At 39.6% G+C, this 15,715-nt stretch overlaps 1 protein-coding gene across 1 annotated transcript in view; it reads right to left on the reverse strand.

Moving 5' to 3' along the window:
- Window positions 1–15,715, reverse strand: part of C4H8orf34 (chromosome 4 C8orf34 homolog) — a 607,786-nt gene that overhangs the window by 266,059 nt on the left and 326,012 nt on the right. Inside the window, exon 8 of the mRNA XM_062189877.1 lies at window positions 13,466–13,592. Within this exon, the coding sequence (XP_062045861.1) occupies window positions 13,466–13,592 (127 nt within the window). The remainder of the gene's footprint in view (window positions 1–13,465; window positions 13,593–15,715) is intronic.

A 15,715-nucleotide genomic window follows, 5' to 3' on the forward strand; every position in this document is an offset into this window, starting at 1 on the left:
CTATCAGTTGTCCAGCTAAACACTATTTTCTTAGAAAGAAAAAAGTAAGTACTAAGAGTTGTATTAAAGACATCATGAGTTATTACTTTGTTAACCTATGACTATTTATTCTTATAAAATATTACTTTTAATTCTCAGCATATTTATCTTATGACTCCATTAATTCATTTTTATTAATATCTTTGTGCATGGATACTAAAATATTTCATCGGCAAAGTAACTTAATGTCAAGGCAACAGAGTACATTCATGTTGAAATCTGCTGCATACTAACACACATATACACAATGGTAAGAGACATAATAATATACTTTAAAGCATTACAAAGGCGGGGCCAACTCTGTGGTGTGGTAGGCTAAGCTTCCACCTGAGGCATGGGCATACAATAGAGGTGCTATACTTCGAGTCTTGGTAGCCCCTTTTCCAATTCAACTCTCTGCTATGGCCTGGGCAAGCAGTAGATGTTGACTGAAGCCCTTGGGAACCTGAACCTGTGTGGGGGACTTAGAGGAAGCTCCTGGCTGCTGGCTGCAGATTGGACCAGCTCTGGCCATTGCAACCATCTGGGGAGTGAAGCAAGGGATGGAAGACCTTTCTCTCTGTTTCACCCTCTCTCTATCTGTGACTCTGTGTCTCACATAAATAAATAAATAAACTCTTTTAAAAATTACAAAGACATAATTATATGCAACAGAAGATTAAAAAAAAAAACCTATCATGGAGTGAAACGGAATCAAAATGGAATGACAAGCAGGTTAAAAACCCAAGAGATCACTGGGTTTCCAGCAGCAGAGGGAGGCCGAAGAAGCTGGAAAAGGAAGCAAAGTATGCTGTTCTTGAAACCAGGTTACCTGTTTGAGATGAGGCTAAAGGAAGTGCTCAATTAGTGAGGACTACATAAGAGCAATATCACTGAAGACCTGAGAACCTGGGGATGGCTCAAGAATGGGTTCCATTGCACTACAATACTTTAAGCAGAAATTATTACCCCAAAGTTCACATAGGAACCTGAGGTTTAGATAGGTCAAATTATTTTCCAAAGTTGTGCAGTGACCAAACTGAGAATCCAACCTTAGTATCTCTTGCTCTAAAGCCTCAGCTCCTTGTTATGTAAAAAGAAAATGGCTTTTTATGTTGTGTGTGTGATTGCACACATGTGCTTATAAAGCCCCTCCTTCCCTGTGAGTCAGAAAGCAGTTGCTGGAAGGAGTGAGGTTAGAGAACATCTTGCATTGATGACATATAAATAAAAAACAGTGAAATTGATTTCTTAAAAATGGAGGTAAGGTAGTTCTTTGCCTCTGGTCAGTGTTTGAGGCTCTCATTTCTTCCCTCATGGAGATCTTGAATGAATTATGAAAGTTACTATGGTTTGGATATGACTTGAGTGTGATCCCCAAGAGTTCATGTGTTGGAAGCTTGGTTTTCAGTGTGACAATGTTACAAGATGGTGAAACCTTTAGGAGGTAAAGCCTAATGGGTAGTAATTGAGTCCCTGGGGGCATTGCTTTCAGACAGAAATTATGTAGTTCTCCCAGCTGGAGTGATTTCTCAAGAAAGCTAAGTTGTTATAGAAAGAGCAAGACTGTCCCCCTCCTGCTCTCTAAGGCTTCCTTTCTCACCAGGTGATCTCTCCCACTCACACGCATTCCTGCCATGCTATGATGCAGCCAGGGGAGCACACACCAGAAGCCAGACCAATGGAGCTGCTTGACTGTCAACCTCCAAAACTGCAAGTTAAACAAAATCTCTTTTCTTTAGAAAGCAGCTTCAGGTATTTTGTTTTAGCAAGGGAAAATAGACTAATACAAAAGCCATGTGCCAATGTTTCCAAGGATATATAGGCTTTTTTCCCACAGTAACAGCCCCCAGAAAATTGCAATCAATCAGATCTGGTATAACATAGACATATCACTGTGTTTTATTTTCTTCCAGAGTGAATATCAGCATCTGACATTTCCATGTATGCTCACTTGTTTATAAGTCTATTTCCATGTAGACTATTCCTTCCTAGTAGTCAGGGATGTTAATTTTTGTGTTTAGGGATTATCACAGTGTCTGTCACAGAGTGAATGCTAGATAAATGCATTTTGATTCAAATTAAATGCTTCTGTCACTTGAGTCACAGTAGCAGGTGACGCATTGCCTACATGCCTCAGAAGGAGTCCTTTATTCCTGGAGGACCAGGAGTTCTACTTCATGAAAAATTTAAACAAGTGATGGTAAAAACATTTTTGCTCTTCTCTATTTTGCTTTATATTTTTTGTTCAATATTCCTCCCAATAAAAACTATTTGAATTTAAGCCTTATAAAAATAACTGGGAAAAAGGTACACAACAGCATAATGAAATATAATATATAATTAACTGTTTAGGTTTTCTCGAGTCAAGCAGTAAATCCTAATGCAGACAGTTTGAATTTAGTTCATGTTTACAAGGTCTAGCATTCATCTTCTCTTCACTATCTTATCACCAACAATGATGGACTTCTGCTTTATCAAGTCACCATATATGTTGACTTAATATTCATGTGCCATGATATTTAGCAGAAATGATGAAATGGGTTAAAATCATCAGGCTGCTTGGAAACAAACCTCTCCTAGAATTCTCATGCCAGAATCATTGTTATGTTCTCTATAATCCAATTTCTTTTAAAATGGCTTTCAGCTCCTTTTTTTTGTGCACTATTGATGTTAAGCATGAAGGAATGCAAACACTTGCACCATCAAAAGCAAATAGCATCTTACCACCCGGAATGCCCTGGCATAAGTCCACAAAAACAAGATTTAACTCTTAAGAATGGCAGTGGGTAGACAGAATTAATGGGTGGTCTTTCCAGAAAAATGGCTTATAAACTTCACTGAAATAGTAATTTGGTGCCTTGGTTTCAGCATTTGTCTGTTTGTTATTGGTATCTTAACTGCTATGTTAAAACAAAAATTTAACACATTTAACAGAGAGCTTTAATGTGAAACTCACAATTTTGTGCAAAACTACTTTCCTAAACCTTAAGTTTTGCTGATGATCACTGATAATTTGCATCATTGACCTGGTAACACTTTACTTTTTAGTTGATATGACTTTGTGTGATTCCTAAGCAACAAAAGACATTTGTCTTGTCCACACCATTCACAGATTTGTGACTGTATTTGTGAAATCTCCTAAAAGTCAAGCCAACACACTCATTAACCATACTGAAAGTCTACCTTTAAGAAATAAAGCTGCCAATTATAAGGAAACTGATATAACCCACACTGGATGCCTTGTTTACTTAATATTTCTATTTTCTGTAAAATTCTTTCTTTTAAGGCATTGGGGAAAATAATGTGTTCTGGTTTAGAATGTTTATATGTTTCATTGTCCAATTCTCTTCTTAGCCATGCATTATTCTATTTGCTAAACCATGTCATCTTTTTAGTTTAAATCACACAGATTGCAGCAGAGTTCATACCAGATTAAAGTCATCAAGCGATATCACAGTAACACTATGCTAGGGTCATTTCCAGCTGGAAAACACAGTTATCTTCCATTTGCAGTTTTCTAACCATGTGTGAAATGTTTATGAAAAAAAAATGCCTATAGTCTGATTTCTCAAACTCTGCTGATCAGACTTTTTTACATTCCTGATCTTCTAAGTCACTTTGCTGTACATAACACTTTACAAAACAATTTAATGTGAGCTGACTGCCTCTTGTCTTGATGTTTTGAAAAGTGAAAGTATCTCCAGTGGTCATGCATAGCTCAATCCCTTGATTATTCTCGGAGTAATATACCAGGCTCATTACTGATGGTTTCTGCCAGTCAGGTTCTGAATGTCATGAATTCTATGCAGATATCTCTTTGGCGTAATGACTTCAGCGCCTTTGGATATATAGCCAGACACAAGACTGCTGGAACATATGGTAATTTGATTTTCCATTTTCTGAGGAACTCTCAGTGTTTTCTCTGAAGGCTATATTAATTTCCATCCCCATCAGCTGGGCACAAGCTTTCCTTGTTTTTGTCATCCTTGCCAACACTTGCTATCTTTCATCTTTTTGATAATGGCCATTCCAATATGAATAGAGTAATCTCTCATTTGGTTTTAATTTGGATTCCCCTAACAATTAGTGATTATGTGCATTTTCCATGTATCTGTTGGCCATTTGTGTCTATTTAGGTCCTGTGCCCATTTTTTATTGAAATATTCATTTATTTGCTATTGATTAACTTAGTTCCTTCTATATTTAGCCTCATCAGTAGTATAGTTTGCAAATATTTTCTCCCAGTCTTTGGGTTGTCTCTACACTTTATTTTGCTAAGCAGAAGCTTAGAATTAAAATAATAAATCAGTATGCCAAAGAGATATCTTGAGTCCCATATTCCCTGCAGCATTACTCATAAGAGATAATTTTTGAAAGAACTCTATCTGTATGCCCATCATGGAATGAAAGGATAAAGATAGATAGATAGATAGAAATATAGATAGATAGATAGATAGATAGATAGATAGACACATAGATACATAGATAGATAGACAGATATAGAAACAACACACGTATTCAAAAATATGTACTATTCAGCCTTTAAGAAAAGAAAGAAGCCCTTCTATTTGCAACACCATGGAAGAACCTGAAAGATTCTTAAATATATATTAAGTAAAATAAATCAGGCACAGAACGACAAACACTATATGATTTCATTTATATGTGGAATCTCAGAAAAGTCAAACTCATGGAAGTATAGAATAGAAGGGCGATTCCCAGAGGCCGGGGGAGGGAGGGTGATTTGAGAAAAAGGAGACGTTGATAAAGCATAGAGAATTTCAGATATTAGTGAGTATAATAAATAATAATGCAGCAGTAATTATCTGGGTATATCATGTGCAAACACATTCTAAATAATGTGACCCTGTGAGGACAGAAAGGTAGATTCCTTTCAATCCCCATCACAAAGGCCATGGCAGCCATTCCTATAACAAAAGATGGGTTAACATGATAAATGTATTTGATCAAAGATTTCTGTGACACAGTAGACTTCAGAAACAAAGATCTAATGACAGGAAGAGAAATTCTAGTTTCTATGACAGGTTAGGGGAGAAGAGGCAGGAGATAGGAGGACAGGAGAAGGTGAGAAAGATCTTGCTTTCGAGGCCCTTCCAGCCTCCTACAGTTCACACTACACAGACACCAAAGCAACATACTTTGGGGTATTGTGCCCTGGGACACAACAGCTCCTTAAGTATCTCACAGATGGTAGTGTATTCGAGAACTGATTGAGAAAAATGAAAATCTAAGACATTGACTGTAGGGGCCAGTGTTGTGGCATAGAGGGTTGAGCCACCACCCACAAAGCTGGAATACCATATGGGCACAGGCCAAGTCCTGGCTGTTCTACTTCCTAGCCAGCTCTCTGCTAATGTGCCTGGGAAAGCAGTAGAAGATGGTCCAAGTGCTTGGGTCATTGCAACCACATGGGAGACCTGGAAGAAGCTCCTGGCTACCCTGGCCCATCCCCAGGAGAGTAAAAAAGTAGAAGGAAGATCTCTCTCTCTATTTCTACCTCTGTTTGCAACTCTGCTTTTCAAAAAAAAAAAAAATCGACTGTACTCCACATACTAAATTAATCACTAATGGGCTCTTTGTAGAAACTGTCAACATCAGTTGGATCTTACTAACTCTACATGAAGGTTATCTATAATAACTTGGGGTTACAGAATTATTTCAAGTTCACAAACATCCATTAAACCATTTAAAATGTTTTGCCTCCCTAGTCATATGGGAAAAATGATTTCTTGACATTGAAATTCTAAAAAATAACAAATAAACAAAAATATTGCTACCTTAGACTTTTGATTAAACCCAAAAATTCCAGAAGATGGACCTAGATTTTCTCTCCTGACCATTCAGAAGTTTAAAGCTGGGAGAAAATTCTTCAATGTCAGGAAAATGAGGCTTTTTTCTTCTTCCACATCTTAGCACTTTAATAGGAGCCTCTCAAGGTGATGACAAAAATCCGAAGAATTTTACACCTCTGAGTGACTATTTCAGTGAGTGAGAGAAAGAGAAGAAGAAAGCCTGTTCCTTGAGAACCCTGCTCTGTGACTGTCACCTACTCCCACCCAGCCTTCGCAGTCACCATGGAAGGCTACCTCCAGGATTCTGTGAACTGCGCTTCATGGATAAAGAAGCAGATTCTCTGAAGATCTCCAGAATTTTTCCCTAGATGACACCCCAGCTGGTTTGGAGTATGAATGCTAAATCTCTTTCATCAAACTTCACAGATTGTCTTTATATTCTATTTTTGCTGAGAAGTCTTGACAGGTGATAGTAAGGAAAGGGATCTAATTTAACATTTGTATCCTAAATTTTCTTACCCAACCACACCACACCATCTCCAGCCCCACGTTATTTGGAAATAAATTCTGATCTCAGGTCCAAAGTCTGGGCTTCCACTATGAAGTCTGCATTATCCTCTTATATCTCTTTCTGGATGGGTACAGGTGCCCACAGAGAGAAATGGGAATGAGGCACATCTCTCCAAATGAAAAATCATTTTTCTTCATGTTGATCTAATCTGTAGCATTGTATTTCTTTCTTTTTAAAAAATATTTATTTATTGGTTCATTTATTTGAACAGAGAGATGGAGAAAAAGAGAAAGAGTGCTTCTATGCATTGGCTCACTCCTCTAATTCGTGCAATACCTTGGCTAGCCCAGTCTGATCCTTGAAGTGAGGAAATACATCCAGGTCTTCCATGTGAGTGTCAGGGACCTAAGTAATTTGGCCATATCATCTGCTGTCTCACAGGTGCGTAACCAGGAAGGGGGGCTTGAGCAAGTGCTCTGATATGAGATATGGGTATATCAATGACTTAAACCACTGTACCACTGTACACTCTCGGCACTGGATTTCTGATTGGCATACTCTGAGTTTTGAGGAATAACCTGGCTGCTCAAAGACTACAACCTACTTCGCTTCAACTCTGCCCAGAATTTGGAACCCTTATGCTCTAGGATCCTGTATGCATCTTCTTAGCACTAGAGTCTTTCCCAGTGGCCTGCCCAACTTCCTTCCTCTACGTTCATTCCCAAGTCACTGCTTATCCTTGAAGTATTGATAGAGGCAAGAGGCAATTAGCTGAGGTCTGAGTTGGACAATCCAGGACAAAGGGTTCACATGACTCAAGCCTGGCACAGAGGGAGATGCAAGCCTCACGTACAGGACATACCTGGAATGAAATGCCTTGCTACTCATAAACAAGGCAGAGAAACTGAAAACAGAACAGGACGCAGTTACAGCTGGATCCATCCAGTTCCAGGTACTGACTTCCCAGCATTGAGAAAGTTTGCAAAACCGTGTACAAACATTCCTAACTCAAAAGATGTAAACCCCAAGGCAACTTTCCCATGTGGAACATCTCCTCTGGGATCCCTTTCGGTGTTTGTTGGAGCTTTCACTTTTGTTGGTGCTTTTTCTTTTCCCTTAATAGACTTTCTTTCCTGCTCACTCTCCGTTGTCCGTGCTCCTCATTCTTCTTGGTCACGAAACACAGACTGGAACAGCTAGTACTACAGATTCCAACAACAGTTCCAGATGAAGCAGTTCAGAACAAGTCACCCTTAATTATGCCATTTCATAAACTGATCACTTGGAACTGAAAGTACTTGAAAAACAGCAAATGCAAAGCTTTCTCTGAACTCCTAGAGACAGAGCCTTCAAAAGGAACTCCATTGTCTTCAACCTCTACCCAGGAGTTTCATCAACCAGGGGAGAACAACTCACCTCATAGGAGAGGACACTGGGAGTTGACCCCAGATCCTGACGACTTGGCCACAAACCATCAATCACTCTTCCACAAGCCCATTCTTCTTTCCCCAAAATCATTTCCTTTCCCCTAACTTGCCCCATCCCCCTGTAAAGTGGATATAAAAGCTCCTAAATCTCTCTGGGTCTGGAGGCACTCACTTTTCTTTCCTGTGATGCCACCGTGCATATAATAAACTTGTATACTTCTTCTCCTATTGATCTTTTCCAGTTGTCATTTTATTTCATAGACTCAGTTACTGAAACCTCAGAGTACAGAGCAAAAGTCTTCCTTCTCCTAAGCAGCATTTCTACAAAGAAGAGGTTACCAACAAAGGTCTCCAAACCTCAGACAGGGAATGTAAGTGAATGAAATTATCCAGATAAGCTGAGGTGCACCTGAGCAAGACTGCTGGCCTCATGGTCCTGTGAGGGAAGCTACTACTGTGAAATCATTTCACAGTATAGGCCTATATTGTCAGCTGTGCTAATTTTTAAGAGGAGATAAACATTCCAATTTTTACGTGAAATTGATAATTAATTGGTATGATTGGAGTGTTTGTGCCTCTTGCACCCAAAATTCGTAAGTTGAATCCTAACACCGCAAGTGAGAATATTAGGAGGTGGGGCGTATGAAGGTGATTAGGATACAAGGATACAATCTCACAAATGGGATTGGTGCCCTAATAAAGAGTTTCTAGGAAGCTAACTAACCCCTCACAATGTGAGGACAGACACCTACCTACAAGGAGGAAGCAACGCCTTCACTAGACACTGCATATGCCAACCCCCAGATTTTAGACTTTTCGGCAACAGATCTGTGAGAAATAAGTGTCTGTCATTCGTAACCCACCATGTTTATTTTTATTTTTGTTGTTATAGCAGCACAAATGGTCCAAGATAGTGATCTCGTGGTATTTAAATACATGTGGACATAAAACCAATTAGACACTATCCACAGTCTTCTAGTTTATTACTGAAACTTGCTCAGCCCTGGCTTGGGAGGATAATTCTCATAGTCTTAAATGCTTTACTTAAAACTAAGAGAGGTAAGGCAAGGACATAACTTGGTGTTGGAGAATTAATGATAGAAAACTTTGATAATCAATGCAATTTAAAAGTAATCCATTCTAAGTAGTACTGAGAGAAGATTCTCCATAAATCTCTCACAGTTAGGGAATTTGACAACCTTTATTTCCAATCATCTGTTTAGGGATGTTTCCGTTGCAAACAACCTTGACAGAGCAATACACTCCTCTTTCCACACCACAGCAATAGCCGGGCATGCTAACCACCCATCATAACTATAATATATTCAGATTTCCCAAGCTCAGAGATCCTCTCACGTAATGGAATTTACTGCACTGTTAGTCTCACCATGTGAGCACTGTGGCTCAGGGAAGCAGGGATGACGCTCATGTTCTGGTTATTTCTATTGCTATGAATGATAAAGTTCCTGGTCTTTGACCCAAGAATCTCATGCCTTCCACTAGAGTGCTTAAAACAGACTAACATATTGTTGCAAATACAGTGAAGTCTCAGGCTCTTCTAAGTGTTTCTTCCATAGTTATCTGTAGCTACAATAGCTGCTTTCAATGAATCACCTAATAGAGTCTCCTTCCATATTATTTACTTAACTTCTCTGAATGAACATATATCTCGTTTCCTCTCAAAAGTACAACACTGCTTTATTCTCCTTCAAACAATCACTAGCTCCCATCCATTCAAGCACTTATATCTCTTTCTCTTTCATTCTTTTTATTGATTCTGGATCTCCGTTCACCTTCAGACATGACTAGCACACAGTCAACCCACAATGCCTGTTTTCAACTTTGTTTTGCTACCTACGTATTGTTACTTCAGATGAGTTATTTAAGCAATACATAGCTCAGCTTCTTCAGCCATAAAGTGAGGATAATACTAGTAACTAATTCCTAGAATTATATGAGAATTAAATGAGTTTACACATTCAATGTGTTTAGAATAGTAAGTGGCACTGCTAACTAAGCCCTCTCTAACATTATTTCACTTTGCAAATAGGATGCCCTGCAATCCACAGCTCCGACTTAGGCTCACTGGTCAGTAAAAGCTAGATCCAATATGGCTGCTTCAGTATCCTTTTTAAGACCTTAAGCTTCATTATAATCTAATTTCCATGTTAAATTGCATTCTCACAAGCACGAGAACAGTTGATAATCACAACAACAAACATCAAAAGAGAGCGTAGAAGTATCAAAAAGATAGCTTTCCAATTCCAGAAATTACACCTTTCCCTGACCAATCTGTGAGTATTCCTCCCACTTATTAGCATATTCCTTGCCCTCATTTACTTTTTAAAAATATTTCTTTATTTGCAAGTCAGAGCTACAGAGAGAGAGAGTGAGAGAGAGAGATCTTCCATCCCCTGGTTTACTCCCCACATGGCCTCAATAGTCAGGGCTGGGCCTGGCCAAAGCCAGGAGCTAGAAGCTTCATTTGGACCTCCCACATGGGTGGCAGAGGTCCAAATACTTGAACCATCTGCTGCTGCTTTTCCCAGGCCATTAGCCATGAGCTAGAACTGAAGTGAAGCAACTTGGACTCAAACCAGCACCCATAATATGATACTGGCAAAGCAGGAAGATTTACTGCTCTATCACAACACTAGCCCTTTTGCCCTCATCTCTGTTGCCCTATATCTATGATTCCTCAACCCCCAGCAAGTTGAGAATGAAACCAAATTCCTGTACAGTGCTGTGTGTTCAGATGCTAAACAGCATCAGGTCCTAGTCTCCCACATTATCATAGAGTCCCTCTCTTAACTTAAAATTTCCTTTGCCCTACTTTTATGGTTGCACAACTGAGTTACTGAGTTGAAGAAGTGGTGCAACCAGTCCTGCAAATTTCCTATTCATTACTTCATGAGGTCATTTATCTCCCCTATGGATAACATCTTGATGTTCAGTGTTGTCTCAAGGGATGGCTTTGCCAGAAACTCCAAGTCCTGAGCAAAAAGTAACTACTGACTGCATGTAGTCCCCAGACTGACTGGAATACCCTCGGCCATCTTCAACATTCCATGTATCTGACTAATCAAAGGAAGGTCAAAGAACACCCAGGGACCTGGACACATACTGAACTTGCACATCTCAATCCCAAATTCAATCTGTAAGAACGTTCACTTCTAACACCCTGAGGAACCCAGGAACGAAGTGAGAACTGCTGTGCTCTTTGGTCTGCACTTTGCAGTAAATACCTACTTTCTTTCACTACCCTGGTGTCAGGAATTGGCTTGCTCTCTGGTGGGTACATCCAGTTTTGTGAGTTCTAGAGCAGTCGCTCCAACCAACTTTGGGGGTGTATAACAAAAAGTTGACTTGCAAGCAAGGCTCATACTTCTCCATTCTTTGGTCATTCTTTTGGTCCATTATTGGTCTCTCATTCTTTTGGTCACTGAATAGAGTTTGTGCTTATGAAGTAGGCAGGCATACAGGCTAAAATTGATTAGATTTGTGAACTGGAAGACCACGCCTTCACCACGCCCCTGTGTGACCTCATGCCCCTACCTGATACCTTCACCACACCCCTGTGTGGCCTCATCCCCCTACCTGGTCACACCTGCGTGCCCACCAGCCAATCAAGTTAATTAACCACTCCCCTTTGGAAGTGGGTTAAAAGCCTGGGACACAGTGTGGCCTGGCCTGCTCTTCTTCCCTGGACTCCTGCACCCTAGCCTTCCTGGCCCAGAAACAGGCCTAGATGCTCTTCCACGTGGCTGGTTCCTGGTGGTTGGTATGAACCCCTATTCACCTCTCTCTCTTAAACAAAGCTCTCACTCTCCTATGCATCTTTCTCACTAAATAAAAGCTTATAATGTACCATACTGCCTCATTTATCTGTGCCGGTATTTAGAATTCTTCTCTAAATATTAGGCAAGAACCCTCTTGGTCTTATTAATATTGGGGATTTAGTAATAAGTCCATGGTGAAATTGTATGGCACCCCAAATTCTGGTAGCACATATGGCACCCCAGATAGCACTTCTGGGGAACTTTAAAGGGCCACATTTTAGTGAAAATTTTAGGGGGTCTTCTCCGATTTCACTTAGCTACAATTTCATTATTAGCTTCATGACTTGCAACAAAGGACCCAATTTCAAGGTCCCTCCCCACATAACAGGGCCCCCATAAAGTGGGGGGACTTAACAGTACAGAATGAGAGTGTAATATACTCATATGTAACCAGTTATTATTCAGTTTGGATATTTCTTGAGTAAATTTAGTTAAGTACTCACCTTAAATGCAGCTAGTGATTTACCATCTAACTGTATCACTGAGAAGCTCAGAGATAATTTATGGCTACATGTGCACGTATATTTGGTCCAGTACTAATTCAAATCCTCAATAGTTCAGTTAAACATTGACTTTCCCTTTAATAATAATAATAATAAGCACCAAAACCTCATATTCCAATTTTCTACAAATGATAGAATGGACCAAACATCAGTCTTTCAGTCAAATTATAAATGTTCAAATACCCTATAAAACACAATGGCAAGTAACTCTTCCATAGAGGATTTTGTACACTCAAGATGCGCAAATCTTATCACATAAATGTTAGAAGCTTTCTTCACAGTCCTAGTAAAAAGTCAATTCACCAAATATTACATGCCAGATGCAATGTTTCCATTGGTGTTTGCATTGTGCTAAGGCATTTCTCTTAATGTCCTCCAATGACATCCCTTGGTTTTCTCAGAGGCATTCTTTCTATTTTCTAAGCCAGGGACAATTAAAATAAAAATTCCAAAGGGGTAAAGCAAAAGAGGAGAAGCCACAAAACCCTGATTTGATTTTCCTACACTTTTCCCCTCCCCATTTCCAAGCAGTAATCCCCTCTCAAACAGTACAATAGAACAGCTAGACATAAAGAAAAGGAGGTAAAATTGGCCAGCCAGTACATTGTTCTTGCTAATCTGAACCATTTACATAAGGGTTAGAAGGCTTGTTTCATCATTTAAACAGACTTAAAAGCCGCTTTGCAAATGAGATTTAGTTCCTACAAAAGAATGAATTCTAGCTATGTGGTGAGTTTTTGCTAGACCTGCACTGGGAGCTGACTTGGCAGTAACTAGAAGCTACTTCTCTGGCGACATACAGTACATGCAAAGATTGCTTCCAGCTGCCAAAACCGAAAAGCATCAAGCTGATTAAATTCTTTCCAGGAGGTCAACAGGATGAGGGGCAGGTTAAGAGGCTAATAATATTAGATCATAAACTGTACCTGAGCAAACTCTTCCTTTATGCAAGTGCTTTTAAAAGTGGTTTTGAACAGAGTCCCTTGAATCTTCTTTAGAAAGGAAACAGAAGGGCAGACAGCAAATGACATTCAGAGCCAGAAAGACTTAAAATAGTCTCAAGCTGTGAAATGAAGACAATCTAAACTCTTTGATTCATTATCGGCCAAAGTGGCATTGGGCACAAGGATAGGCTGCATAACTAACTCCCTTGCCAACGTTCGCATAAGAGATAAAAAGAAGGAAAAGATTTTCTGAAAACAGAAGACCACATTCTTTGCATCAAAATCTTAAATTTTTTTTAATTAAACTTTTATTTAATGAATATAAATTTCCAAAGTATTTAAAAATAAGTATCATCTTTAGGTATACTTTACTATGTGATATTATTATGTGTTTTTACCTGGCACACCTTGAACAGATGTTCAATGTGACCTTGGCCTGAGGTTCAGCAGCATGAGTAGGACGGCCGGGGTTAAATTTGCTCCCAGAAGGCACCAGAGTTGTTACTCCCTCCATTCTTAAATCATCGAGATCCTCTGTAACATCACAAACAATTACAGAAAAAATGTCAACTCTACTAAAATTAAGGAAAAAGATCTACATTTTCAGGTATCTGCCAGTATTTTAAGCAAAATACTATTTTAAATTTCTTTCACAAACATCTAACCTCATGTACCAATTTTTAAAAAGGTATTTCTACAAAGAGTTGGAAACAAATTATGCGAGATTTACAGAAGACAAAATGGCTAGAGAATGAATACGCACAGACAATGGACAGAATGTTTGTGACAACAGAACAGTGATACACAACCCCTACCTGGGAAGTCAAACCAAACTCCATAGCAATCAGCCTAAAATGCTCAGGATGTGATCAACAACCTCCTGTTTCCCTATAGTTTGCCTTTGATTTCAATTCAGAATCAACCCAACAAGGCCAAAAGCGATTATATAAATTCTTTGCTTTTTTTTTTTTTTTTAAATTTTTGACAGGCAGAGTGGACAGTGAGAGAGAGAGATAGAGAGAAAGGTCTTCCTTTTTGCCATTGGTTCACCCTCCAATGGCTGCCGCGGCCGGCCCGCTGTGGCCAGCACATCGCGCTGATCCGAAGGCAGGAGCCAGGTGCTTCTCCTGGTCTCCCATGCGGGTGCAGGGCCCAAGCACTTGGGCCATCCTCCACTGCACTTCCGGGCCACAGCAGAGAGCTGGCCTGGAAGAGGGGCAACCGGGACAGAATCCGGCGCCCCAACAGGGACTAGAACCCGGTGTGCCGGCGCTGCTAGGCAGAGGATTAGTCTGTTGAGCCACGGCGCCGGCCAATTCTTTGCTTCTTAATAGTCTGCCTCCATTTTTCCCTTCTAACATTCTCTAATCAGAATATAGCTGAAATCATCTCTCTGTGTTTTTTTTTTTTTTTTTTTTTTCATTCTTAACTTTTCCTGCGTGCTTTTGATATAGGCAGGGAGGTTCTCTCCCCATGCTCCTGGTGCCATGACATTTCCAAAATTCCCAAAATGGGACACAAAAATGGGTAGTTCTCAAGCCCTGCCACAAACTCCCCTTCATTTTAATATTTGATTAAGCACAACCCAGACACCACCCTTGCCCCATGCCTTCACCTCAAACTTCGTTAATACAGCATAACTGCCACTTCAAAAGTTGGTGCTTCCAGTGAATTAAAACATAGCTTCCTTTTTGATCTTATGGTTCTTTGGCCTTTCTGTTGCCACTACCAGACAAATGAAACTGCTCAATTTTCTTGCCTCAGTTAGAGAACATTCTGTACTTTAGTCAGCTTTTATAAGGATTCCCCTTGAAAATCCTGACCCAATATTAGTTGTTGATGGGTCATATGTGAAAATGTGAAACTAGAGATTATTTAAGAAAGTTCCTTTCCCAGAAGGAATGTAATTGCTATGAAATCTCCTTAACTAGGAAGAATTAACCATGGAGAAGAAATTGGAAATCAAACACCACACGTGGAACTCAGAGGAACTTTGTCCCAGGTCGTTGCCTGTATTGAGGGGCACATTAAACTCCTCTGAAAATCATTTTCTACTCCACAAAAATTCTTACAACACCATTTCCTTCTCTCTTCTAAAGAAAGATATGTAAGTTTCTGAATTTAACTGGGTAATTATCTTCCTAGGGTGCCTCCATTCACATTAATAATTTGAATTATTTTTCTCTTGCTAATCTATCTACTGTCTGTTCATTTCAGTGAACTTTGCTGGGAGAATTTCCCTTTTCTTCTTCCCTCTCTCCTTTCCTTTTTTCTTAGGAATTGCTTTCCAATGTAAAATATTATTGAAGATACTCCTTACAATATTGAGTCTAATGCTTTAGATAAAAGCAGATATACCTCTTTGTTTTCAAAGGTACAAAACCAGTACATGAAAGACAGATTCTGTCCAACTAGGAATTTCTCGGAGGCAACCAGGAATACTTTCTGTTACCAAAAATACTTAGGATTATTACAATAACAGTGCTAAAGAAATATATAAAAATCATATGGAGTGGGCATTATGACAGGAGAAGTTAAGCCACCACTTTGGACACCCACATCCCATAACAGAGTTCAAGTCTCATGGCTGGCGCTGTGGTGCAGTGGGTTAATGTCCTGGCCTGAAGCGCTGGCATCCCATATGGGCGCTGGTTCAA

The sequence above is a fragment of the Lepus europaeus genome, chromosome 4, assembly GCF_033115175.1.
Source record: "Lepus europaeus isolate LE1 chromosome 4, mLepTim1.pri, whole genome shotgun sequence".
NCBI lineage: Eukaryota > Metazoa > Chordata > Mammalia > Lagomorpha > Leporidae > Lepus > Lepus europaeus.